The sequence below is a fragment of the Peromyscus californicus genome, unplaced genomic scaffold, assembly GCF_007827085.1.
Source record: "Peromyscus californicus insignis strain IS unplaced genomic scaffold, ASM782708v3 Scaffold_9__1_contigs__length_137607984, whole genome shotgun sequence".
Classification (NCBI taxonomy): Eukaryota; Metazoa; Chordata; class Mammalia; order Rodentia; family Cricetidae; genus Peromyscus; species Peromyscus californicus.
In genome coordinates, this window is record NW_026294617.1 from 37,055,651 (window position 1) to 37,081,773 (window position 26,123).

At 41.3% G+C, this 26,123-nt stretch overlaps 2 protein-coding genes across 2 annotated transcripts in view; both read right to left on the reverse strand.

Moving 5' to 3' along the window:
• The window catches only part of Ankub1 (ankyrin repeat and ubiquitin domain containing 1), a 103,226-nt gene that overhangs the window by 45,115 nt on the left and 31,988 nt on the right, over positions 1 to 26,123 (reverse strand).
• Positions 2,723 to 5,368, reverse strand: LOC128105836 (splicing factor 3B subunit 2-like). Its single transcript, XM_052731158.1, is given in 3 exon segments — positions 2,723 to 3,734; positions 3,736 to 4,053; positions 4,055 to 5,368. Coding segments are annotated over 3 exon segments (2,565 nt in total). The 3' UTR covers positions 2,723 to 2,801.

Genomic DNA, 26,123 nt, shown 5'->3' on the forward strand with positions numbered 1-26,123 from the left:
TCTGCATCTGTAATCCCCACTTAGGAGGTGGAAGCAGGAGGATTTCCAGTCTGAGGCCTCATATTCTTGAGAAGTGCACAGTGAAACATGAGTTTCCTTTATAATGGGGCCTCAAGTATTTTAAATGAGTTGCTGAACAGGGCAAAGGTGGTGTTACTAACTTCAGGTCCAACACTGTCCATTACTGTCCTTTGGGGCAAATGACACTTGGTAAAATCAGTTTGGTCCTTAGTACAAACCATAACTACACATGCATGTATTTACCAGGACGCTAATTTCCGTGTGTGCCGGAGTGATCCAGCGGCTTTGTCAGCACTCAACACTGACTGCGGAAATGACTCATCCACGTCTGCACAGACTCTCATCATCGACCCTTGGCTAGGGCATCCTCAGGATGCCTCCATCTCCCTCAGACCCACCCCACTGCCTGTGGCATCTCCCCTGCATCCCCCCTTCTCGGTCTTCTCACCCCCATTGTACAAATAAACTAAACCTTACACAACACTACCCTGGAGGAGGACTTTTCTCAAGTCTTACTCTGCGTTAAGTCTAAAGACACCCAGGAAAAAAAGAAAAACTGAAAATAAAGAAAACAGTCCTCGCTCTCTCTAGGAATTGGGAAGGCCTGTGGCACTTTCCTGGCCCCCCAGATGTAACAAGTTATCGGGAAGAAAATTTTGGAAAGTACTTTATAGGGGGCAAAGCAGCCAGCAGCACCTTTCCCCTTCTGTATGACATGTGGAGGTGACAGAAACGCTCCCAGAGTCACTTTGTGTTCCTGAGGAAAAGGAAGTGAAAGGTGAGAGCCAGGGCCTCTGCTGACAACCAGGAGAGCTGAGGAGAGTCCGTACTGCTGACTTGGGGACTCTTTTATAAACCACTAAGTCATCTTAGGGTGTTGTCTGGATTTCCTTCCACACGCACTGGATCTTTGTCCATTTTTCCGTTTAACTCGTTTTTTTACCTCACAGGCCTTGGCCCTGGGCTCGGGCCTTGTAGGCTCCTCCCAGGAGCCTCTCCTCCATCTGTCTAGCCATCTCCACTCCACTGTGCAGAGGCCTGTCTTCCCTGCTGCACAGGGCTCCACGTCAGCAGACCCAGGAGTCACCTGACTTCACCAGGCTCTGTGGTGCCTCCGCAGGGAAAACGCAACACACGAGAGCGTGCTGTCCTCTGTGAGCTGTCACTCCGGCCTCAGCAAAGGTGACAATGACACTCTACACAAACACAACGTTCTCTGTGTGATCTAGTGTGTTACAGACAGAGGATGAAGCTTACACTTTACCAAATCAAATATGTAATTATTAAAGTTGTTGATAACTTCCAACACTGCTATTGATACGAAGCATTATAGGCTGAAAAGGAGGTGATCAGAACACCTTATATTTTAAACAAAAACGAGAATTATTACCATCCTCACAGCGCCACCCTTCCCGCGATTCTGCACCAGCGTTATCACTCGCACTTTGTCACTTCCGTATTTCTGGCAGTATTTTAAAGCGACCTGTTGGTGACATAAAGTCAGAATACAGTTAGCTTGGGGAACTGATGTCATGGATATGAGCTATCCCGATGTGATCAGAACATGTTACATGCATGTACTGAAATGCCACATTGTGCCCCATACACATGTACAATTACATCTGTCAGTCAGGATGCACATCGTCAATATAAACAGAAAGGTGAGCAATAACTCAGATTCCACAATCAGACTCAGGATTTTTTATTTGGGCACAGACACCACCTCTACAGCTCTTGTGATAGCTTGGTTTTGGCACTTCAATGAGGGATTGTGTTGAGTGTTAACTGACATTGGAAGACACAGCCCACTGTGGGTGGCACCATTCTCTAGGCCTGAACACTGTGCGACTGAAGGAAGTTAGCAAGCAGGCAGGCAGTGTGGGTGGACTTGTTTCTCTCTGCCTCTGGCTGTGGATATGATGTGACCAGCTGACTCACGCTCCTGCCTCTGTGACTTCCCTGCAGTGATGAACCCCTTCTCCCTGAAGTTGCTTCTTTGGTCAGGGCATTTTATGAACAACAGAAGTGAAAATGGGACAGGAAGAAGTGAGCACAGCTTTGGATTCCTCCAGCAAGTGGAAATAGCCACATGTCCTAAACGACTCCAAGTCTCCTATCGACCAGCGGTTCTAAAAGCACACATATTTACCTTTGAAGTCTGGTCTCCACTGCCATCATCAACTACTATCACCTCGTAAGTGAACCTAGGGTCCTGTTCCTGCAAGAAGCAAAAGTAACAAATCAAAATTTGGAGAAATTATGATAGAGATTAGTAAAGATATAACAGTATTCTTAAATTGTCTTTAACATTTGTGTATGTATGTGTGTGTGGGGATGACTGTGGTGCATATATGCAGGTCAGAGGACAGCTTGTGGGGGTCGGCTCTCTCCTACCATGTGACTCACAGGGATCAGACTCAGATGGTCAGGCTTGGCAGCAGGGGTCTTTACCCAGTGAGCCACTTGCCAGCCTGTAAAACTGTAATTTAAAAAACACTTTTCTTCTCAAATTGATTTTTAATAGTGGTGTGTGTGTGTGTGTGTGTGTGTGTGTGTGTGTGTGTGTGCACGCATGGAGGTTAGAGGACAACTTGCAGGAGTTTCAGACATGAATCTTTTTTTCCCCCCTTTGGGAAACAGCTTTATTTACAAAACAAGTCTAAAATAAGAACAGGAAACGACAAGCCTAGGGAAGTACAGGGCTAGCTTTGGGGACCCACATATAAAGCCCAGACATACAGACAAAGGGCCAAAAGGAAAGCCAGCTATGTGAGAGGGACCTAAAATTTGAATTCCTTGTATTTCTTGCTGCCCCCACGACTGTCCTGGGGCTGAGCTTTCCGTTTCTTTTGCTTCTGTTTAGCAGCATGCTCGGCCACCATGTCACTGAAATCGTCTTTCTCTACTTGTGCCTGCTGCTCCCGCACACGGTCCTCATACTTCTGGGTCATGGCCATGGGGTCCAGCTCCAACTCCTCAGGTGCCAACGCTACTTCCACACCTTGCAGCTCAGGGGCTGGACCCTTCCGACTCATAACCATTGACATGTCATAAATGTGGGTGGATCCCATCATGGCTCCCCCAACAGTGGCTGTTCTCTTCTCTGGCAATACAGTGAACCACTGAGGTGTCTCACTGCCATCCATTGCTTCCTCAATCTTCTTCTTCCTCAGCTCAATGAGTTCAGGGGTCTCCATTCCAGCTGGCACAGATGAGAATCCTCCAGGAGTGATGAGGCCGCTGTCTGCAGGTATAATAAAGCCAGTCTCATCTGGCTTGTCTTCATCATTTTCGTCCTCTTCCTCTTCTTCTGAGGACTCTTCATCAGATGGTTCCAGTTCTCCCCAAAGGGTCCGATCAATCTCTTCTTCTTCAGTTTTGGTCTGAAACTCAGCAGCATTGGCTCCAAACACATCCCCATAAAGTGGCTTCCCAGTTTCATCTACGGGGGCTTTGCCCCACCCACCAGCATGGTATCCAAAGGAACAGCTCTCAGGGATAGGTGAATTCAGCCCAGGGATTTTCAGGTTCGGGTAGGATGGAGGTGGCCCATATCGCTGCATGGCAATCAGCCACGGCGGAGGGACTTTGTGGGCATTGGGTCCTACTGGCATCCCTAAGGAAATCCTTAATTCATCAGATAGATCTCCGGGCTTCTTCTCCTTCAGCCATGTCTCAGACTCCTTCCCCTCGTAATATAGGTCTCCATGGATGGATGGTCAGCTTTGGTTTGGTCTGCCACTTGAAGAAAGCATAATGCAGTTTCTGGTAGTCAATATCAATCTTCCCCATCTTGGGCCGAACCTTCTCTCTCATTTTTGACTTCACGGTCTTTTGTTCTTCCTTCTCCCGCAGGGCCTCTCGCATCTCCTGAATGCCTGTGAGTTTGATGAAGTCTGGCAGCTCAAAGGGGGGCTTTTCAATGCCTCGTTTGCCTTGCAGGTATTTGCGCTTAAAACACCAGTGGCGTGGCACAGGGACGGAGTTCCGGGTGGCCTTGAGGTGAACCAAGAGCTTAGGGTCCTGTGCCGTCAGTCACATCATGCATCTCCACAACATCAGGCCGAGCCACCAGCTGCTTGAGTTCTGCCACAGTAAAGCGATTCATTTGGCGCAACTTCTTCTTGGACAGCTTAGGGGCTTCTGGCTTCTTTTCCTGTTTATCATCACTGCTGTCATCATCACTGTCCTTGTGCTCCTCCACAAAGCCCTTCTTAGGGACTGCAGCGTTCTCCATTTTGTCAAGTTTTTCTGACTCCTTTTCTTTTTCCTTCTTCACATCATCAGTGAGCTTGAAAGCCTCAAAAATCCTCTTGAAAAAGATGAAGCTGGGCTCATAGATTTTAGGCTCTTCAGTCACATATTCAATCTCGAAATCAGGAGCAGGGGAGTCAGAGCCCCGAGATGGAGCTGAGTCTTTCTCTCGGTCCCCAGAGCTCTCTGAAGATGCTGGCCGCACCCGCTGGGGCCTTTTCTTCTTCTTTCGGTTCCGACGCTTCCGGTTTTTCTCTTTTTTTTTTTTTTTGGATATGGACGCGGTGTCCTCCTCAGTCTCGGATGCTGACTGTCCTAGAGATGAACGAGTGTCTGTCTCCATTTCTTCTTCCTCCTGCTGAGAATTCATCTCTTCCTGACGGCTCTCCTTCAGCTGCAGAATCTTTTCCAAAGCCTGGGGGATCTTGGGGCCCACAGAGGGATCATCCACCTCTCTGTTCTCATCTCCAGGGGGTGGGGGGAGACCCCAAGGGCGAGGAACAGGGGCCCTCAGGAGCAAAACAGTGGGAGTGGGAACCACAGGACCTACTGGAGCAGCTACTCGAGGTCCCAGGGGAGTACAAACACCCAGCTGACCCATATCTTGAGGAGGCCTAGGGATAGCAGTGCCCATCTTGGCAATCTCCTGCTGTCGTTCCTGCTCCATTAACACAGCTGCCTGTTGCTGTGCCAGCTTCAGCCGTTCCTCTTCTGATAACGCCACAAGCTCACCAACACGGAGAGGAGACGGGGGTCCCAAATTTGGTGGGTCAGTCATGGGAAAGCCAAGGCCAAGGCCTGGTGGAGGTGGTGGAGGTGGTTGTAGAGGTGGGAATCCCATTGGTGGTGGTGGCATAGGAATCCCGGACATCTGCGCTGACATAGGAGAAGCGGCTTTGTCCCCATCCTCTCCTCTTAAAACGGGTCGATTCAGCATGATGCCAGTCTGGCGGGTGTAGGTCTGTAACCGCTCAACCAGCTCCTCGCGACTCCCTTGGATCGGAGCTCCTATTTCCGCCAATTTGGCCTGAAGCTCCTGGGCAGCCCAGGCGCCATAGTGGCCTGGAGGTGATGGCGGCTGCAATTGTAGCATGAATCTTAAACAGTCTTATTAATTAAAAACAAACCTGGGCCAGGTATTGGGGTGAATGCTGGAAGATCAGAGAAGCAGAACAAGACACAGCCACCTCACCTTGCCAGTTCCTCAGCTGATCCTGTTTCCTCAGACTGGAAGCCTCTGAGTTCTCATCCAAATTGTTCTCAGTTGAACTGCTGCTAGAAGCCTAAAAGCTTAACAGACTCTAGCTCCTGGTTTTCACGCCTTCTATACCTTTCTGCTTTCTGACATCACTTCCTGGGATTAAAGGTGTGTGTCACCACGCCTGGCTGTTTCCGGTATGGCTCTGAACTCACAGAGATCCAGATGGATCTCTGCCTTTGGAATACTAGGATTAAACGTGTGAGTGCCACCATTTTCTGGCCTCCATATCTAGTGGCTGTTCTGTTCTCTGATCCCAGATAAGTTTATTAGGGTGCACAATATATTGGGGAACACAATATCACCACAGGAGTTGGTTCTCTCCTTCCACTGTGGGGTCTCAGGAATGAACACAGGTCACCAGACTTTACAGCAAGCACCTTCACCTGCTAAGACATCTCCCCAGCCCTAACAAGGTTCTAATTTAAGCAACAGGTGTTCTAGTGTTGCTAGGGACAAATACAGACAGTAGTAACAAACCACATGAAATACAAAAGGCTCAGAAGGAACAGGACAGATGATGGGTAGACATCTGCCCCGTACCACACGAGTGGAGGAAGCATGTATCTGTGATGCTAAGGCAGACTGGGGAGGAGAGCCATGTATAAGAAGTTCCTGAGGTCTAGGGCAGAGGGAAATTCAACATGTGCGCCAATCCTCAGCCTTACAGGAGGAGCCCAGTTCACCTCTGCTTTATCTCACACAAGTTCAAGTCTCTAATAGTCCTTTTCAGTCAAGAAATCTGTCTTACAACCCAAAGCAAAGCAAAGTAATATAAGGAAAGTTCTAGACAGAGATAGAAAGAGATGAGGTATAAAGCTTACTCCATCTTTAACTGTCCCGAGACAACTCCAAAGAGAGATATGAAGTACTGTGTTTCTGAATATAAAAAATGCAAGCGTTTAAAAAATAGACATCTTGCCGGGCGGTGGTGGCGCACGCCTTTAATCCCAGCACTCGGGAGGCAGAGCCAGACGGATCTCTGTGAGTTCGAGGCTGATCTAGAGAGACCCAGGACAGGCACCAAAACTACACAGAGAAACCCTGTCTTGAAAAACAAAAAACAAAAAACCAAAACCAAACCAAACCAAAACAAAACAAAAGACAGCCTAGGATGTTGGAGTGCCTGCACGCAGGTTTGGATGTTACTAAGCTCAATATTGGGATTGTTTTTGAGGGAAGGTTGTACTAAAATATTTTATTTTTGTGTGATTAATTTATAATTAAAAAATTTTAAGACTATAACTTTGTATCATATGGTGATATTTTATTTGTGCTGAAATGTGATTTTATTTGTATGTTAATAAATAAAGTTGCAAGCCATTTAGCAGAAGTCTGGCAGTGGTAGCACACACCCTTAATTCGATCACATGGCAGGCAGAGTCTGTATGTTAATGGACATAGCCAGCTTGGTGACACATGCCTTTAATCCCAGTACCAACCACAGAGACCTGGAGGTCTGTATAGACAGGCAATGACAAGGAAGTCATGTGGTTGGGTTTAGAACCAATGAGAAGGCAGAACAGAAAGGCAATAAAAAGACGGGTCACATACGAGAAGGTCTCTCACGCAGGGGAAGGACGGTAGTGACTAGTAAGCTAAAGGCTATTCGCTAGTGCTCTGACCTCTTGGGCTTTTAACTCTTTATTTGGCTCTGTGTTTCTTATTTAATAAGACTGTTTAGAATTACATCTACATTTACGATGTGATTTCATTTGAGAAACAAAGTTATACAGAGTATGTTATAAAGACTCCAATGGATCTCTATACATGAATATATGCACACACACATATATATCTTTCTAAAGACGTCACAGAAGTGAGCCTGCACACATTCACTGGCACACAATCTACAATATATCACCAGGCAAGAGAGAATTAGGAGGTGGGGGAGGGTACATCAGAGAAATGCCAGCTTCCTGGTTTGTCTGCCTCTGGAGGGAGCATGCTGCATGCTGGGCCTGCCTCCCACAGCGCTCCTAGCTCAGGGTCTACAATTGGTGACCTGCTTTAGTTTTAACTGGAGGTGTGACATTGAAAGTGAAGTGTGATAACTGTCTCTTTTCTAGGTAGTTCAGGGCTTCATCCATCATCACAGGCACTAAAGGGAAAAATATTTTAGAGATTGCTTTTGAATATGAGTTAGCTAGCCCAGCGTACTCCATTCACACAGGGAAGGTGTGCCTGTCACCTACCAAGACCCTCTGGGATGTCACTCAGGCCATTCTCACCCAGAACGTCTCTTGTTCTCATCCTAGGACTTCTCTAGAAAACCTCAATCCTGCAATCTCACTTTCCCTCTTCCCAACCCCAGCTGCCAACCACACACAGTGTGAACACTGCATGATTCCTTTTCTTCCCCAAGGACCCATTAGGAAGCAGAAGTTATACAGTTCAAGTCATGACAGCAGACAGCTGTTTGGTAGGTGAGTCCCAGATGCTGGGTAAAGTTTCCATCTGGCCTTTGGCCTTGAGGAAGAATTTCTCTTTCTTCATGTTGGTGACATGGTAGCATTTTTTGTAGCAATTATAAATGCAGCTATAGGAACCTAAAGGCAGACGTGGAAAGCAAGTTACATTGACCTCTTTTAATATTTGCTGTGCAGATATTATTTAATATTAATATTATTGTGCTGATACCTTAATGTTGGCGGGGCATGGTGTGGAATCGCCCAGCCCTACACAAGAGGCCTTGCTGGCCCAATGCCTCCACCCGCAGCGCCACCCCGCGGCCGTGCCTCGCCACGGCAGGTATCCGAGGCCACCCGCAGTACCTGTGGCTCCACAAAGGATTGGGGGGCAGGTCCTGGAGTGCAAGGCACTGGGCATCTGAGAACTGACAGCGCTACCAGCCTCACACCCATGCCATCTAAGGATGCCGGGAGCCTTGGACTGTTACAGTCTCCCCGTTTATTTCGCGCGTGTATGTGTGTGTGTGCACGTGCGCACAGGCCCGTGGGGGTTCTGAGCCGCACCGACCCGGCCGTCCCCAACAGGCCTGGTCTTAAGCAGGTGCTCGTGGGGCGCTGGAGCTGGAGTTCACGCCGCGTACCCCGGGAACACGGCAGCCTCCACGGAAGGAGGTGCTTCTCTCACCCAGGACTCCTCCAAGTCCCCCGGGCTGGAGACACGCCTGCAGAGGGAAGGGCGCAGGCGCGGCGCAGGCGGGAAGATGGTGGCCGGGTTCAAATGAGTGGCGGCTCGCACAGAAGCGCGGTTGTGGCGCTTGGCATGACTTCAGATGCTGCAAACTCGTGTGTCTGCGAATACATACACCCATACCTGCTGTAACTTTTGGCTGCGTGTAGTTGATGAGGCCGAATATAACCTGTAACTGTGAGAACACACTCCTCCGTGGTCTTAAATTACAGGGACTGCCAATACATCTCACTGCGGGACTTCAGATGCTGCATTCTCTGCCTCAGAACTAGAGTCACATGACTGACACACAAGTTCATCCTCTTCTAAGTGTGGACTCCAGTCCTCTTGACTAGGGCACAGTTAAGGTGACCGATGAAGACTGGTTACTACTATAAGGCCTTTTTATAAATATGGTTAAAACCTGAGCATGTGGAGATTGATGCCTCAGCACCACACTCTTAGGTTCTGGGTTCAGGCTCTAGGATGCACTGACTTACTTTAACATATTTTTTTAAAAACATATTTGAGAACTGTGGAACCACAGGCGATTTCTGGGGAGTAAAGGGTTTTTGATAAAAATGCCATGCTTCGGGCGTAGTTTTTCAATTCATTTTAACTAGTAGAGCTTAATGTGTTTTCCCCTTCATAAGTGAAATACATGTGCAATCTATTTCCTTATAAACATTTAGGAAGAAAACTGCCGTCCCCATGGAAGAGAACTTGGTGAATTCAGAACCACAATTGTCAACATAGGTGAAGATACACTTCATTTCAGCTGGTGGGACACCCCTCTTCCCATCCTGTGTGTGTGTGTGTGTGTGTGTGTGTGTGTGTGTGTGTGTGTGTGTGTGTGTGTGGTGATATTTTAATTGTGCTGAAATGTGATTTTATTTGTATGTTAATAAATAAAGTTTGCCTGGCAATCAGAGGTCACATAGCGAGCTATAAATAGAAGTCAGGCGGTGGTAGCACACGCCCTTAATCTGATCACATGACAGGCAGAGTCTCTGTGTGATCAAGGACACTGCCAAGCATGGTGACATGAGCCTTTAATCCAGTACCAACCATGGAGACCTGGAGGTCTGTATAGACAGGCAGCGATGAGGAAGTGATGTGGCTGGGCTTAGAGCCAATGAGAAGGCAGAACAGGAAGGCAATAAAAGCACATTTTAGACAGGAAGAAGCTTTCTCTCTCTCTGTGAAAGCTACAGCATGGTGGTAAGTTAAGGCTAGTCGTGGCTATTCGCTGTTTCTCTGATATCTTTGGCTATTTCCTCAGTATTTGGCTCTGTGTTTCTTATTTAATAAGACTGTTTAGAAATTCGTCTACATGTGTGCCACTTTTTCCTCCAGCCAGTTCTACTATGCCTAAGGCATTTAAAGATGTTAAGAGATTTTTATCATTACACCAGCTTTGTAGTTGATCAAAACATGATTAGCTCAAATTGGGGGACAGAAGAAAAGAAATTGAGACATTTTTTAGTATTACCATTTGACCTGAACCTGTCAAAAGTTTAGAGGTCACTGCAGCTTGAAAGACCAGCTGTCAGGTCTGCATGCAGGGTAGCAGAAAAGAATGGTTTTCAGAGTAGAGGGGACTGGGAAATTTTTTTTTTATCTATAATAACTTCACACATGAACTGTTTGTCATGCTCTCTTATTCTTCTGCTCTAACTTCAACTTTCCATAGCTTATATACACATACAATGGTAAACTTCGACAATAAAAAAGGTTACAGAATCTTCTTCTCAGGGTCACACAGAGTTCCTTTGTAAGCGACAAGGGGCAGCTGCAGCTGTGGTTGAAAAAATTTACCTTGTAACATTATCTCTTAAGGGGACAGCTACAAGGCTTACAAAGGAGAAAGGCTGAACCATAGGGAAATCAAGGAAGGAATAAAGGAATTATGAACTAACCTACATTTCTAGGGAGAAATTAACATTATAGGCTAACATTTTGTGATCAGCACAACATAAAAGTGCCTGGGAAGTGCAGCCATGGTTGAAAGTTTTCCCCACAACAAACTATGAGTAACCATGGCAACCCTCACAAAGCAAGGGGGAAGTGAACAGTACCAAGTCTTATCAGCACTTTCAACAAAAGCTGGCTGGCGCTAAAAACAAGCCAAGTCTAAAGAAATCTTTTCTCATCCTGCATACAGCCCGGAGCATAAGAGGGGAAGGTGTAACTTTTTTATTCAAGTCTATGGGACCAGATCATTCCCTGCAGTTGTGACCATTTGTGGAGCCTCTCCCATGGGAACTGGGTGTAAAGCTGATTCCCTCAGGACTTGATTAATTGATTAACTGCTTAATTTCCTGCTGTCCACATAAAATCCAGGACATAAACATAAACAGTTAGTTAAGCCTAAAATCTTGTACCATAAATTGAGGTTACAAGTATGTGCAAAGTGTTAATTGCTTAGGGAATTCCACCAGTTGCAGGTTCACATGTTATCAACTGGACCTGGCAGGGGAACGGAGAGCAATTTAGGTCACTTTTGTGCCCCAAAAGACTTTGATTCAACAAAACAGACATCTGCACTTTCGTCCTTGAATAATATTTGTAAAAGTCTGACTTGGGATCCTTACACAGAGACACTCAGTCTGGCTAACTTGCCTTGTCAACTTAGTTAAAGATGGAAAACAGGCTTCAAAGTTTCTCACCATTTTGTGGAACAAAGGCTGAACTATGAGGGCTTGTTTAACTTACCAGAATTACAGTTTTGGAAGAAGTCATCCTTCTGACAATGCACAGGAATAACAGTGCCCTATAAATGAGGAACACACTGCTAATGTTGTAGGACAAGTCCCATAGCTGTTTTGGGAAGGATTATGGTATCACACAAGAGAATTACAGACAGAAGCAGTCAGTATTTATAAGCAATATTTCTCATAGGCCTAGCCCATGAGTTTTCTCCATCAGATAGGTGTTTCTCTGGTGGGTTGGCCTTTTAAATATCAGCTGTCATCTATTGTATATCTTTGCAGACTAAGGCAAGAGACAACTTAAAAGTCTAGCCAGATATCTATAAACACTAAAGCATTTAAATTAATTTGTAGGAAACTTTGTGGTTATTTATTTCCCTTTGCTTTTTTAGGGATTTTGTATAAGTATCGTGTTTCCCTTTGTGGGTTCAATCAGTATGGAGAACAGTTCTGCTCTAGTGAAGCTGGGGAACACCACAGTCATTTGTGGAGTTAAAGCAGTAGGTTCAGTGTATGTCTGTTGATGGCTGAATTCCAAATTAGCTTCATGCTTACAGGGTTGTAATTAATTCGGGGTCATAATTTAGAATTGTAATCCACCACCCAATTTTTTTTTAACCCACGAGTGTAACCTTTTCCAAGGCAAATAACTGAATCTCAGCACCTCATACTTTAAATATTTTAGCAATATTGTTTTTGGAATTGAGATTGTTACTGTGATACCTTTTAGCCATCCACAGTTTTTAACTGTTAGTCACAAAGAAACAGTAGCTATCTGCTGGCTGCCTGCTGTTGGAGCATCTTATTAGGCACTTTCAGAATTACCATTCTCCACCCCCTGCTCAGCCCATGAAGCTCAGTAGCTTCCCAAGGTGTGTATTATATATATATATATATATATATATATATATACTGTTCTCCATGCTTCCACCTCTGGAGTTCCAGGAATATTGACATATACTACTCCATACACTTTCTTAATCACTTCTATTTATAAACAATTGTGAACTAAATTTAATGCCAGATTTAGTCTTTGGGATTCTGTTGACTCTTACTTTTTGTTTTGTTTTGTTTTCTCATGAAGTTTTGAATTCCTTTCCTGATACCTGCAAAATATCTTAAGATTTTGATTAATGTTGTACTGAATATATATAATTTGAGAAAAGTTGCCATCAACAGTTTGGAGTATTCTGTGAAGAGAAAGGATCTCTATGAAAAGAAATAGTGTTTAAATTCTTATATGACATTCATTTCATTGTAAAAGTCAAATACAGCATATTCTACTAGTGAATAATCTGTGTTTTCCCTGTTTTCTAATAAGAAAACTAAAGATACTAGGAAAATTCCTGTACATATTTTGGTGAACACAGACACATATTTGATTGGTTATATGCCAAGAAGAGAATGTGCTGGTTTAATATTATGATATAATAATCTTTACTTCAGGCTGCTAAACATTTTGTAAAATAATAAATGTTCAAATATGTGATTCTAAATATAACTGAGTGTGTCTGTCCTACACTCTCCTCAGTGTTTGTAAGGACTATCTTTTTACTTTTAGCTGTTTTGATGGTTTTGTATTAATAGTTTGTTACACCCTGAAAATTTGCTGATGAAAATACAAATATTCACATTTTTTATTGGTTTTCAAGAGGTTGTTTATTTTCTGGGTATGATTATTTTATCATCAGCATACAAAGAAAATAACTCAAGGCTTATATTTAATATATTATGCTTCAAGTTCTGGTTAATTCTTTTTTCTCTTTTCTTTTGATTCTGTTCTAAGATTAGGAAAACATGCAAGGAAATTACATAGAAACTTAACTGATTATGATCACACATCCAGACTTGTGAATATTTTGAATCACAATTTCTTTTCTTTTTTTTTTTTTACTTTATAAGATAATTGACTCTGATTTTTTTTGTTGAGAGTGTTAACTATTAAATTTATACAGTAAATTGACATTGTTAACTTCTGGAGACTCCACTGTAACTTAGTAAAATATTTTTCAGATACATTTATAATCTCCTTTTACGCATAATCAAAAGCTGTGTTGATTGACATAAGGGAGAATGCAAATATTTTTTCTATTACTTTACTGAAGCAAAAATATATATTAATATCTATTTAATTTTTTATTTGTTTTTTCAAGACAGGGTTTCTCTGTGTAGCCATAGATGTCCTGGAACTTGTTCTGTAGACGAGGCTGACCTTTAAATCACAGAGCTCTGCTTTCCTCTGCCTCCTTAGTGTTGGGATGAAGTCATGCTCTACCAACATCCTGCCATGTATGCCTTTTTAAATGAAGTATTGACAACACTCTGCCCACCTATTGACTGAAATATTTAACCTTAATATTTAGTTGTATGTAGTTTGCTGTCATAAAACACCCACAAATAGACATAGAGTCTAGAATGATCAAAAACCAACAAAATTTAAAACACACAAAGAGATTATGCCTTGAAATGCTGAAATCTCCCTATTTGGAGAGTTTCTGAGCTAAATAATGTGACTTTTGAATTTACAGGTTAAAAACATGTCTCTGTATGATGATAGCATCTTCTAGTTATAAGGAATCACACTCATGATTTCCCACAGTTCCCTTGATTTGCAGGAGAAACACTAATTCAAAGAGGGTGAATAAATTCACAGCAGTGAGATGTAGAACAGGCTCAGTGGACAGGAAATTATGAGAGGACAAGATCATCTGAACAGTTAATCAGTAGCATCTACTCTGAAAAAAGTAATTTAGTTGAGTTATTAAGATCAGGTAATAAGTTTAAGTGTATTCAAGATTTTTTACCTTAAAATACTTAAAACCAATTGAACACCATGTCAATCATTTTTGCAAGACAATCATATAGACATGCCACCAAGCACTTATTGATTAAAAATAGTGATATAAGCAAAATGGGAATTTGTAGTGGGTAGCCATTCCAGCTTTGACCTGGAAGCTCCAACCCCCATTGAGGCTTCTGTAACGGTCACGCCTACAAGGCGGGGCTGAGAGAGGCCACTGAAGACCCTGGCTCCAGATGCATGGGCTCTCTTAGTTCCTGGACCCTGGATGCTGAAGGTAGACCGAGCAGAGTTCTCCAGAGAACACCGCCGGACTGTACCACGCCTTTCCCAGACACTGTAACTATCCCTTGACTTGTAAGTTACCCCACAAAATAAACCTCCCTTTTAACTACATGGAGTGGCCTTAATAATTTCACCAATAGGGACTGTATACATATACAATTTATTAGAGGTTGGAGGTTGTATATCATTTACAATAGATTATGTATTGGAAAAATACATAATCCACAAAGGATTTGGAAGCTACAATTATTTTCTCGTTGGTTGGGTTTGTAAGTAAAATCACTATTAGTGGAATGTTGGTGGGAAGATTGCCTAAGGTGCCTAGTGTGATTGTGTTTTAGACAAATGGACACAGCTTATGTTATATCCACATACATACAAAGAGGATGAGTCCATGCTGTGTCTGAAAGAACTTTCCTCTTAAAAAACCTTGCAATGGAAAGCTCACCAACTGACATGATTGAAATCAATTATGAGAATACAGACATAAGAGATATCATGTTAATTTTCATCTAAGATATTTTCTCTATGTAGCTGGAGTTTTCTGTTTTCTCTCTGGATCCCGCCAAGCCCCAGCAGTCCCTTAGCCAACTTATACAATAAACATACAGACACTTATATTATTGAAACTGCTTGGCCATTAGCTCAGGCCTGTCATTGTCTAGCTCTTACTCTTATATTTAGCCTATTTCTATTAATCTATATTTTGCCGTGGCTTGTGGCTTATTGATACCTTACATCTTCCTTGTCCTGGCGGCGGGTCCAGCAGTCTCTCCCTCTGCCTTCCTGTTCCCTCAATTTTCTTCTCTATTAGTCCCACCTGTACTTCCTGTCTGGCTACTGGCCAATCAGTGTTTATTTATGCAGAGCGATAGCCACAGCACTTCCCCTTTTCTTCTTTTTCAAAAAGGAAGGTTTTAACTTTAACATAATAAAATTACATATAACAAAACAATTATCGAGCAAGAATTACAGTTACAATATTAAAGAAGATATCCTATCTATCTTATATTTGTGAGTTTAAGGTTTTATATCTAACTTATCTTTTATCATAACTAAGGAAAATTGTAAGTATCTAGTCTTCAACCACATCAAAGATCTCAGAAGGATATAATACTACTTGAGAAATGGGAGAAGGATGCAAGCAACTTTCAGGAGTCTTGCAGGGTAGACAGAGATAGCTGGCAGCCTGGACAGTCATGCAAAGTTCTCTTGTAAAGTTGGGGCATCTGTCTTTAGCCCACAGGCCTAGAGTCTCTCAGTCACTTTTCTCTGTGTCCTGCAGAATGTCTGGCAGTTTCCTCTGCAAAGCAGGAACCTGAAGGACCATTTTGTCAAGCAAAGCTCAGTGGTCACCTTCCTATGGGTCCTGCATGTCCAGTTGATCAAGCAGTCTAGGCAAGAACAGTTTCTTGTCCAAATGGCTATTTTTGCCAAGGTGAAGATAAACTCCATATGGAGTGTCTTTGATGTCCATCCTCCTCTCTGAAGTAAATCGGTGCTGCCAGGAGCAGACATGTCTCATTGTCCAGAAAGTCTAAATTTTTAAAACATTTTAAATGCCATATTCTGTAGGTCTTTGAAGTGTTTGAAGATTACCTATCTATCTGAAATATATTTATGCATACCTAGAAGACTTAACTAACATGGCTACAAATATGATTATCAGAGATGACTAATTATTAATCTATTTTTTAATTATCCATTACAATTTTAAATGAGTTACATAAACATAATACCTCAAACAAGAATAGAAATATATATACAGTATAACAAAATTAAGTTTAAACTTGTATCAATAAACTAAAATCCATAGCAATATAAAACATTTTAAACAAGTTGTTACTCTTTAAAAGTAGTTCATTAATCTACCCTTTTATCCTATCATATCTATATCATATCCCCTTTTGTTCTTTAGAAAGACTTTGCATTATAATCAACCTGTTTTAAATAAAAATATTGGTTTTTTTCTGTCCCACACCAGAGGGCTCTTTTGATTTGGGACATAAGAATCTCTTAACCTTTTTTTTTTTTTTTTAGCAATATGCCTGGGTTTAGAGAGAAAGTGAGCCAATTCCATCTCCAAAGCCAGCTTGGTATATTTGGGAATTTGGGTGTAGTTTCTCTTACTACTTCCTGCTGGAAGGGGGTGCTGTATCTTATGGGGACACAAAGAAAATTTTAGGATTATGGAGTAGTCCATGAGGGTGTATCGTCTGAGCCAGTTCCCTTGAAATGGTTCTGGATGTTGGCTCATCTGGGCCATGGTGTCATTGGAGACCTTTCAGGTGGTCTTGGCTGGTCAAACCTGATGTATCTTAATCTGGAACAAATCCATAGCCTCTAGCTTTCTGTGGAAACAAAAGCAGAGCCTCCTTTCCAAAGTGACATATCCTTATATTCAAATTTTGAAGTCAAGGTACCTTTAAAGCATACATTTTGGCATAACTCAACAGCTTTTACAATCAAATGGTTTACTTCAGTTACGAATATCAAAGACAACATAATCCAGATTTTCTGTGTGATAGCCATCTTTACGTGGCTTATTACTTTTACTGTTTCTTTAAAGACTTTATTTTTAAAAACTATTTATTTATATAACTGTATATATTCCTTTTTCTCTCTCTTTCAAGCCTATGTACATTTTTACATTCCATCTGAATCAGTCTTATTGTGAACCTATTGTTTTAAACTGTAGCATTCTAAGACTGAAATGGCGTTGTGGCTGCTGGCTCCACCCACTTCAGCTTTCCAACATGGCGGTGGTATGTTTTCCACCAGCTCTAGGAGCCATCAGTTCTCAGAAATAGTGGGTCTATCAAAGCAGTGTATAGCCCAGAAACCTCTTTTTGTTTTGTACTAGCAAAGGCTAAATCCATCATTTAATGTGCCACTTGTAGAGGCCTCATTCCCACCATACTGCAGGTCAAGCGCGTACGCCAGGAACCCGCCATAGTAGATAGTAGCTCAAACATGCAGGCTGCCGCTAACTTGAAAGAGACAATTTGGAACTGTTTTTAGGTCCGTTTTAGAATCTTTTTACTCAGGTTTTAGGTAGAAACTCTTGCCAACACGTTTCGTGCCATTTATAGCTGGAGCTTTCTCCCCGGGTCCTACCAAGCCCCGGCAGTTCCTTAGCCCACTTATAAAATAAAAATAGAGATGCTTATATTATTTAAACTCCTTGTCCATTAGCTCAGGCCTATAATTGTCTAGCTCTTACTCTTATATTTAGCCCATTTCTATTAATCTATATTTTGCCACGTGGCTCATGGCTTATTGGTACCTTACATCTTCCTTGTCCTGGCTGCGGGTCCAGCAGTCTCTCCCTCTGCCTTTCTGTTCCCTTAATTTTCTTCTCTGTTAGTCCTGCCTATACTTCCTGTCTGGCTACTGGCCAATCAGTGTTTATTTATATAGAGCGATATCCACAGCATCTCTAATTATCTTAGTCCAGTTGAAATATTTCAATATATAAAATATGAACTGTAAATATGAAAGAGAAAAGCAATTATAATACACACACTAGTTATCATCCTTATTGGGGTAGAGTTTAAAAATTAAATTCTCATGCCCTTTAAAAGATTCTTTACAAATGATTTTAACAATTGTATTTCCAAAATGGATGCAACCATGAATCTCTCAATAGTGCAATGATTTAAAAAGAAGTACCATAGGTGTTACTCAGGAATGTCCTTAAACATACTACTTATATGACTGAACCTCCAATAACATGCAAGAATATGAATGATTGAATGAGCCTCCAGTTATGCTAGTTGAAATAAAAGAAAAAATACTGAATATTCCATATATTTCTAAATATATATCTTTCTTTAAAATACAACAAAAACAAGCAAACAAACCAAATAAGAAAAAAATTAAAGAATTTTAAAGTACTTGATTGCCACTTAAAAGATGCTCCACAGGAAGGTATCAACTGGTGTGTCTAGTGAAGAATAATATTAAGGAACCATATTTTAGTGGGAATGTCCCAAGATTGATACAAATCTTCATTGTATGAACCAAGATTCACACCATGGTTCTTTGGTTCAATGTGATTTGGCCCTTATGGGCTTATCTTCTCTAAATTTAGTCTCAAATGTGACAGTGTTGGTAGGTAGTGTCACTTTTAAGAGTCAAAGCCTGCCATTGGAAGTGCTGCCTTCTGAAGAGATTAATGCTGTTCTGGAATCCTTTAGTCCTTGCATCAGGACTATTGCCAGAGAGCAAGACAGCATCCTTGTCACTCTGTCTCAGACCATGTGTTCTCTCCTAAATGCCCCATCCGTGAAGCCATTTGCTATGATGTGACATTATCAGGATGCCATGAGTAAAGGACAAACAGTTGAAACTAGGCCATTTGTCCTTTCAAAACAGTGAGCAACAGAAAATAGTCCTGCATGTCTGATTATGGTAGTACACAAGAGTTTGGGGAGCCACATTGCCATTGTTTTCAATCTCTCTACTATCTTCTATCTATCTATTATCATTGTCTATTTGTCTATCTACCTATCATCTATCTATCATCATCTATCTATCTATCTATCTATCTATCTATCTATCTATCTATATTGCTATCATCTATCAGTCTACCTATCAATCTATGCTTATGAAAATCTGTTGTTCTTTACAAACACTTGTGGTTCAAGAGTTGTTCAAAAATAATTTTTTCAAAGCCAAAAGGTGGAAGGAAATGAATATGTCACTTTGTCAGTTATGGCATGAGCTTTAGAATGTTGACATCAGTGGTCTGTCACCCTGACTACCTAGAGTCCTCAGACTTCGGTAGTTGGTCTCTAACTGCTGTGGCCATCTTTGGTGTTTAGTGCCAAGAAAGGAAAAGATAATTTCAATTTCATTGAAAGGTTCTCCATTCTAGGCTCTACTGTAAAGGTATTTTTTAATTACTAGTTTTGATTCTCATGATAGACTAATTGCATCAGGAAGTATTCTATATGTATTTATCTATTTATCTATTATCTATTTATGTATATATCTATATTTATGTCTGTCTATCATTTATCTATCTGTCTATAATTGTCTGTCAGATCTATCTATGTCTGCCTGTCATCTGTCTATCTATCTATCTATCTATCTATCTATCTATCTATCTATCTATCTATTTATTTCTATCTATCAATCTACCCATCAAACTAAGGTTGTGAAAATCTGTTGTTCCTCACAAACACTTGTGGTTCAAAAATAATTTTTCAAAGCCAAAAGGTGGAAGGAAATGAATATGTCACTTTGTCAGTTATGGCATGAGTCTTAGAATGTTGACATCAGTGATCTGTCACCCTGACTACTACAGAGTGCTCAGACCTCAGTAGTTGGTCTACCAACTGCTGTGGTCATCTTTGGTGCTTAGTGCCAAGAAGGGAAAAGATAATTTCACATTCATTGAAAAGTTCTCCATTCCAGGCTCCACTGTAAAGGTATTTTTAATAAGTAGTTCTGATTTTTCATGATAACTAATATTATGAAGAAGTATTCTGTCTTGATTCCTGCAGATCATGTGAGCCAATTCTTAACTCAGCCATGGCTTCATGAAAAGCTACCCATATTAGTAATATTCACTACCAATCCCCTAAATAAATATGGTTATCATGTCAGGGGAGGTATGCTCTAGGCTACACAGGAGAATAGTATCTGTAAATCTACAAAATTATCTGTCCAAGTTATGAGAGATGGTTATTTTCTGCTCCTTCTAATTGTTTTACCCACTATGACCACAAAGTTTTGTTGGAAATGATCAGATTTCAACCTAAAATATAAAAACTCTCTGCTTTTCAGCAAATTGTTATGTTTTCCAACATATATTGTGATCTTTAGAATCTATTTCCCTATATTTTAACATTGATTCAGATTAGACAGGAATGACTTTGTAAACATGTCATTTACTTTCAAATTTGTTTATCATGAAGCTGAGTTGGTATTATTTTTAACATATCTTTACATGTGTGAGGGCATGTGCTTGACATGTGTGAGGTCAACCATTGGCTGTTTGGTTCTCTCTTTGATGCTTTAATTCACAGGTATCTTAAAGCTAAATGAAAGCTATGGTGTTTCTGTGCATATTCCTTGAAAGATATAGCATATGTGTCTTGGGAAGAGTAATATTCACCTGAAGAACTCTATATTTTGAATATTTAACTGTATGAGCATGGCACAGTAAAGAGACCACTGAAAATGCTGCTCCATAATTACAGGGAAGAATTTTATTGGGGATAAGAGAGAATGTTCAGAGGCATCTGGAAGAGTTCAGAGCAGAAATAAAAAGAAACAGACTTGATGTAACCAAAACAGTCTGTGAGAGAAGGGAGAATAGCAAAAGAGAATAATGGAGATGGCTGGGGCAGGGGGAATACCTCGACTTCATAAAGAGAGCAAGGGGGGTTCTAGAACACTTTGGGAGTTTGCATAGTGCAGGAGGTGGGGTGGTTGTGAAGGGACAGGAAAGTAGATGGGGCTGTGAGATACATAGCAAGTACTTTTGAATAGAGACACGGGGGGCCTGGAAGGCAGCATGGGTATTGATAGCAGTCACTGGAGAGTCGCATGTCCCTCTTGCCAGAGGCAAGGGAAATGACTCTTTTGATGTTCAAGAACCATTTTACAAATTTACAAATGAATGCTATTTTTTTGTTTTTTGTTTGGTTGGTTTTGTTTTGTTTGTTTTCTAAGTACCAGAGATCCTTCTATTGTCCATCTTGTGCTGGACAAAGACTGACATGTCTAGATATGTGTGCTCCCTGAGAACTGACTTGTTTAAATCATTAGGAAACCCCCCCTTTTTTATTTCTTTGACATTTATTTATGACAGCCTACAAAGGAATGGGTTAATTATGGCATTGTAATACACAGATTACTTTCTTGTTTGTTTTCTTTACCACACTCCAATGTATCAGTCATTTTAAAACAGAATTATATACTACATAATGAACTATGAGATTTACACAGCATCTTCCAGGTTGTTTCAGTCACAATCCTTTGTGCCTCTAGGCTTTACTTCTAAGCATGTACCTCTCCTCCATAGTCTCCAAAGCTACCTGACCTACCTGTGCATGCAGCTTTCTGACTGTCTCACCAAGGCACATTTGTCTTTAAATCTCCTGTGATTCTTGCGTCTGTTAGACTCTAAGGTTCACAGTGTTAACGATGTCTGCATGCTGCTTTTATCACACGGACCTTTGATAGACTGAAAGAATTAGGAACTAAGAGATTTTGGGGATAAATCTGCATTTCACAAGGTTTTGCACAAGCATTCCTCCTATTATTGCACACACATTATTGCAGTTAGGGTGAGCAATGACATCCAAGTTGCTGCTCCAATGGCCAATTTTCAGGAGTCGCCTACTTTGGCCCTCATTTAATGTTAGCCGTTGAGCTCGCCTTTCCTGTGAATCCCTCTAGTGTGTGAATATTTCTTCTCTCCAACAGGATACCTTGCAATGTGTTACTACTTTTATTCCTAAATCATGAATAATGTTAATAAATCTGAATTCTTTTTTAAAAAATTGATATTTTTTATTGTTCAATTTTTAAAAATGATTTAAAATGAGATAGAATTACATCACTCAACCCTTTCCTCACTCTAGACTAGTGGTTCTCAACCTGTGGGTGTAGGGAAAAGGGGCTGGCTAAAGAAACCCACCATGACCCTGGAGCCCAGAACTAGGGAAAGATGGCTCAGATCAAGGCAGAAAGAAACACAGTTTGGCTCAGTCAGATCAGAGCCATCTTTGCCCCTGGCCAACTGACTTGTGAAACCAACCTATCACAGAGCAGGATAGTAAAACCCTGGGCCCAGGGTTGACTCCAGGCCCCAAGACTTGCTGTGAAAACTGCCCTGCCTAGTCAGTTAGAAAAAAAGGCTGTTCTCTCCACTCTGGGAAAGGCAGCTACTCTCCTGGACTCCTCCTTCCCAAATAAATCTCTTTCTCAAAAGAGTTTTGGGTTTGAAGACCTTCCTTCACTGGTGCACGGAAGAACCTTGCTGAGACGTCCCATAGTGGATTGATCAAGGGGGAGCTGAACAGAAGAACCCTGCTAAGACATTCCATAGTGGATTGATCAAGGGGGAGCTGAACAGAAGAACCTTGCTAAGACATCCCATAATGAATTGAGCAAGGGGGAGGTGAACAGAAGAATCTTGCTAAGACATCCCATAGAGGATTGAGCAAGGGGGAGCTGAACAGAAGATCCTTGCTGAGATGTCCCTCAGTGGACAGAGCAAAAGAGAGCTGGTAACACTGAGCACTGAAGATTGTGGCTCTCCAGGAGAGGAGCAGGATTGCTATATCCTGCAGGAAGATCATCCCCCCAACACACAAGGTATAGCCTGACTTTCCTGAACAGTCAGGATACCCTTCCCTGCTGAAGCAGTTCCAGGCCTGACTCTCCCAAGAAGTCAGAAAAATTTCCCTTCCAGGTTGGGCTACTTCTTTGCAGTTCCAGCCGTCAGAGCTGTGCTAAACAGTTCCAGGTGTCCGGGACATCTTCAGGGCAGAGCTGTTGTTCTGAGCAGCTCAAGGTGTCCGGGATACCTCACCTTCCAGGGATGAACTGTCTCCTTGCAGTTCCAGCCATCAGAGCTGTCCTAAGCAGCTCAAGGTGTTGCCTGACTCCCCAGGTAGTCAGGACACCAAAGCCACAGAGTTGCAAAACTCACCTTTTGCAACCAATTTACCTACAGTGGGTAGGGATCTCTTTGGGGTCCCTTATCAGATATTCTGCATATCAGATATTCACATTAGGATTCATAACAGTAGCAAAATTATAGTGACAAAGCAGTAATGAAATAATTTTACAGTTGGGTGTCCCCACAACATGAAGAACTGTACTAAAGAGTTGCATCATTAGAAAGGTAGAGAACCACTTCTCTAGACCCTACCAGCTACCCTTGTTCAAACTTTTCCCAGGCCCCTAAGTTGATACCTTCTGAAAGAGGGTCCACTCCTGCAATCTGTTCCCAATGCTTCCTTTCCTAAGCACCCTCTTCTTTTTTTGTTACATTTTAAAACTTGATAACTCAACAGAGTCCTGTTGGAGAACTGAGCCTGTGTTTTAATATCATTCGCCCTTTAAAATTAGGTATCAGTTAACAACCACTGAATACCTGTTCTGTTAGTTGGAGACCTGGACAAGGAGAAGACTTTTTTTCTTACATGGAAACCCTTCAGGAGAAAGCCACAGAAAGGATACTTCAAACCTTGCTGTTCCAAAGCTCCGTGGAACTCAGAAGAGGCTGGAGAAGGAAGAAACAACATCTCTCCTTGTTCAGTGGTGTTTTGATTGCATCTAATAACCTGTGAGTATGTGCATTATGCCTTCCTTTTTTTTTATTAGACCAATCAGGTATTTAGACAGGCCAAGCAACACTGCTTCCTTACTATGAGAGGCTACGCTTTGTTTAGGCCTTAGTGTTCAAAACCACAAAAGTTTTTTTTATTTCTTTTATTTTTTGAGATTATAAATACTTCATTATCATTTCCCCTTTCCCTTTCCACTTGACAAGTCCTCCCATATTCCCCCTCTTGCTCTTTTTGAAAATCATGGCTTCTTTTTTATTAATTGTTGTTCTCTATATATGTACATTAATATATATATATATATATAATACATATGTATTTTTAACTTTACATATATTAGACACTTGTATATATGTTTTCAGGGCTGTCTATATGCTATTGGGTAACCAATTGTTCTGCTGTTTGATCCTGGGGAAAGAATAGCAACAAATTTGAAAAGGAGGCAGGTGTGGTAGCACATGTCAGCAATTCCTGCGTTTCGGAAGCTGATTTAAGAGTATTGCAAATTTGTGGTCTTATGGATACATCTTATCAAAGTAAAATATTAAAAACATGATAATCAGGAGCCCTCTTGCTTGGTGTTTGCAGGTAGATTGTAGAAGCAAGAGGGGAAATCCCAGACTATGATAGTTGCTCATAAGAGGCCACACATGTGAACCTCTGTGAGCTCATAACTTCCAAAGTAGTGTGAAGAGATGAGAAGCAGCTACTATCCCCAAATCAATCAGGGGAAACTGCAGATATCAACTAGGTCCAGCTTGGTGATCATGTGGATGACATAGGAAACTGCTGTGATTGAAGCTTTATCCATGGTGATATTTTGTCACATAGAACCATGGTGGTATTTTCTGGGATCACCTCTCCAGAGGATCATAGCCTTCATATACTCTGAAAGGTATGAAATAGGTACTGGCCTTATCAAGTGAATATTTTAAGGGTATGTTCTCATAAATACATAAGTAGACTGGAGGACAGGCATCAATAGAACAGTTCATTCAGTTTTGGGGGTAAACTTTCTAGTCATCAGTGATTAATATTGCTGAAGATCTACTTCACAAATGGTGAGAAGAATGAAGGGTTCAGGAGAGAGTTCTACTCTATATTCTAGAATTAACCAACTAGGTCATTTTCCTTTCAACCCTGAACAGTCCCCCAAAGTTCCCAGTCTAGACGCTGATGGTCAGTTAGTGTCTGACAGCGGCAAGAATGAAACGATTGAATGGCCTGGCTGTCCACCAACCTGTCCATCTTCCTTGTCATTTCTCCTCAGCACCCCTTCATGCCATGGTTGGAAATCCTCATATTTTAATTTGAAAAGATAGTAATAAACTCATTTGAAATAAATAAAACATACTGATAATTTGCCATGTGAGTGTAGTTTGTGAATGTAAGTGAAATTCACTGTGTTTTTTGAGAATAAATGAAAGTGAAATGGTTGACTTTCCTAAAAGACAAAGTTTTTGTTCCCCTTCTGTTGTGTTACAATGGTAATTAAAACTATTTGAGATTGTCGTTTATATTAAGGAAAGAGGATTATCAAACTTATAAGAGGTGATTTTCATTATTTACATTTTCAAGGCAGATTATCCCTTAACACAAGCATTGGAATTAGAGGTTTCCAATTTAAGCATTTCATATTATATATGTGTATGTATATATACATATATAATTGTGTATTAACATATATGCAATTAGATGTCTTGAGGGTGAAAAGCAAATGGAAATACAGATGTTTTATATATTTGAGACATGTGTGTGTCTGTGAATCCTGAAACAAATATTACATGCTATGCTTGCATTTTGACTAGAGCATGTTCCATTAGATGTGGTGGACAATCTTTCATGGGAGTATCATGTTAGTCTTCAGATGTTTTTGATTTGAGAAGATTTACATGTAGGATTTTTGAACCAGAAGTTATACTTATGACATAGTATCTTCTGAATCTGAGAGAGAGCGAATCATTGTCTTCAGTTATGTAGCCACCTATTAGCTCACTAGTCTACAATGGAGAGAGAGTTCCATGCCCAGGTTCATACAACAAATGCCCCGAGTAAAACACAGTCAATCATAAAAAAAAAAAAAAAATACAAAAAAGTATGGGTGTGGGAAGGAGAGTGGTCAAGAGATAGAAGGGAAAGAAGATAGAGTAATAGATAATAATCAGAACACATTGACTACGCATGTGAAATTATCAAAGAACAAGCTCCATATAAAAAGAGCAAAGAAAGAAAGAAAATTAGTGCTCCCAAGACAGTTGTTTCTCAAGAACACTTTTGACAGCATCAGAATACTTGATAGGAAGGCATATTTGTAACCATTTGACTAGGTTACTGGAGAACAGAAT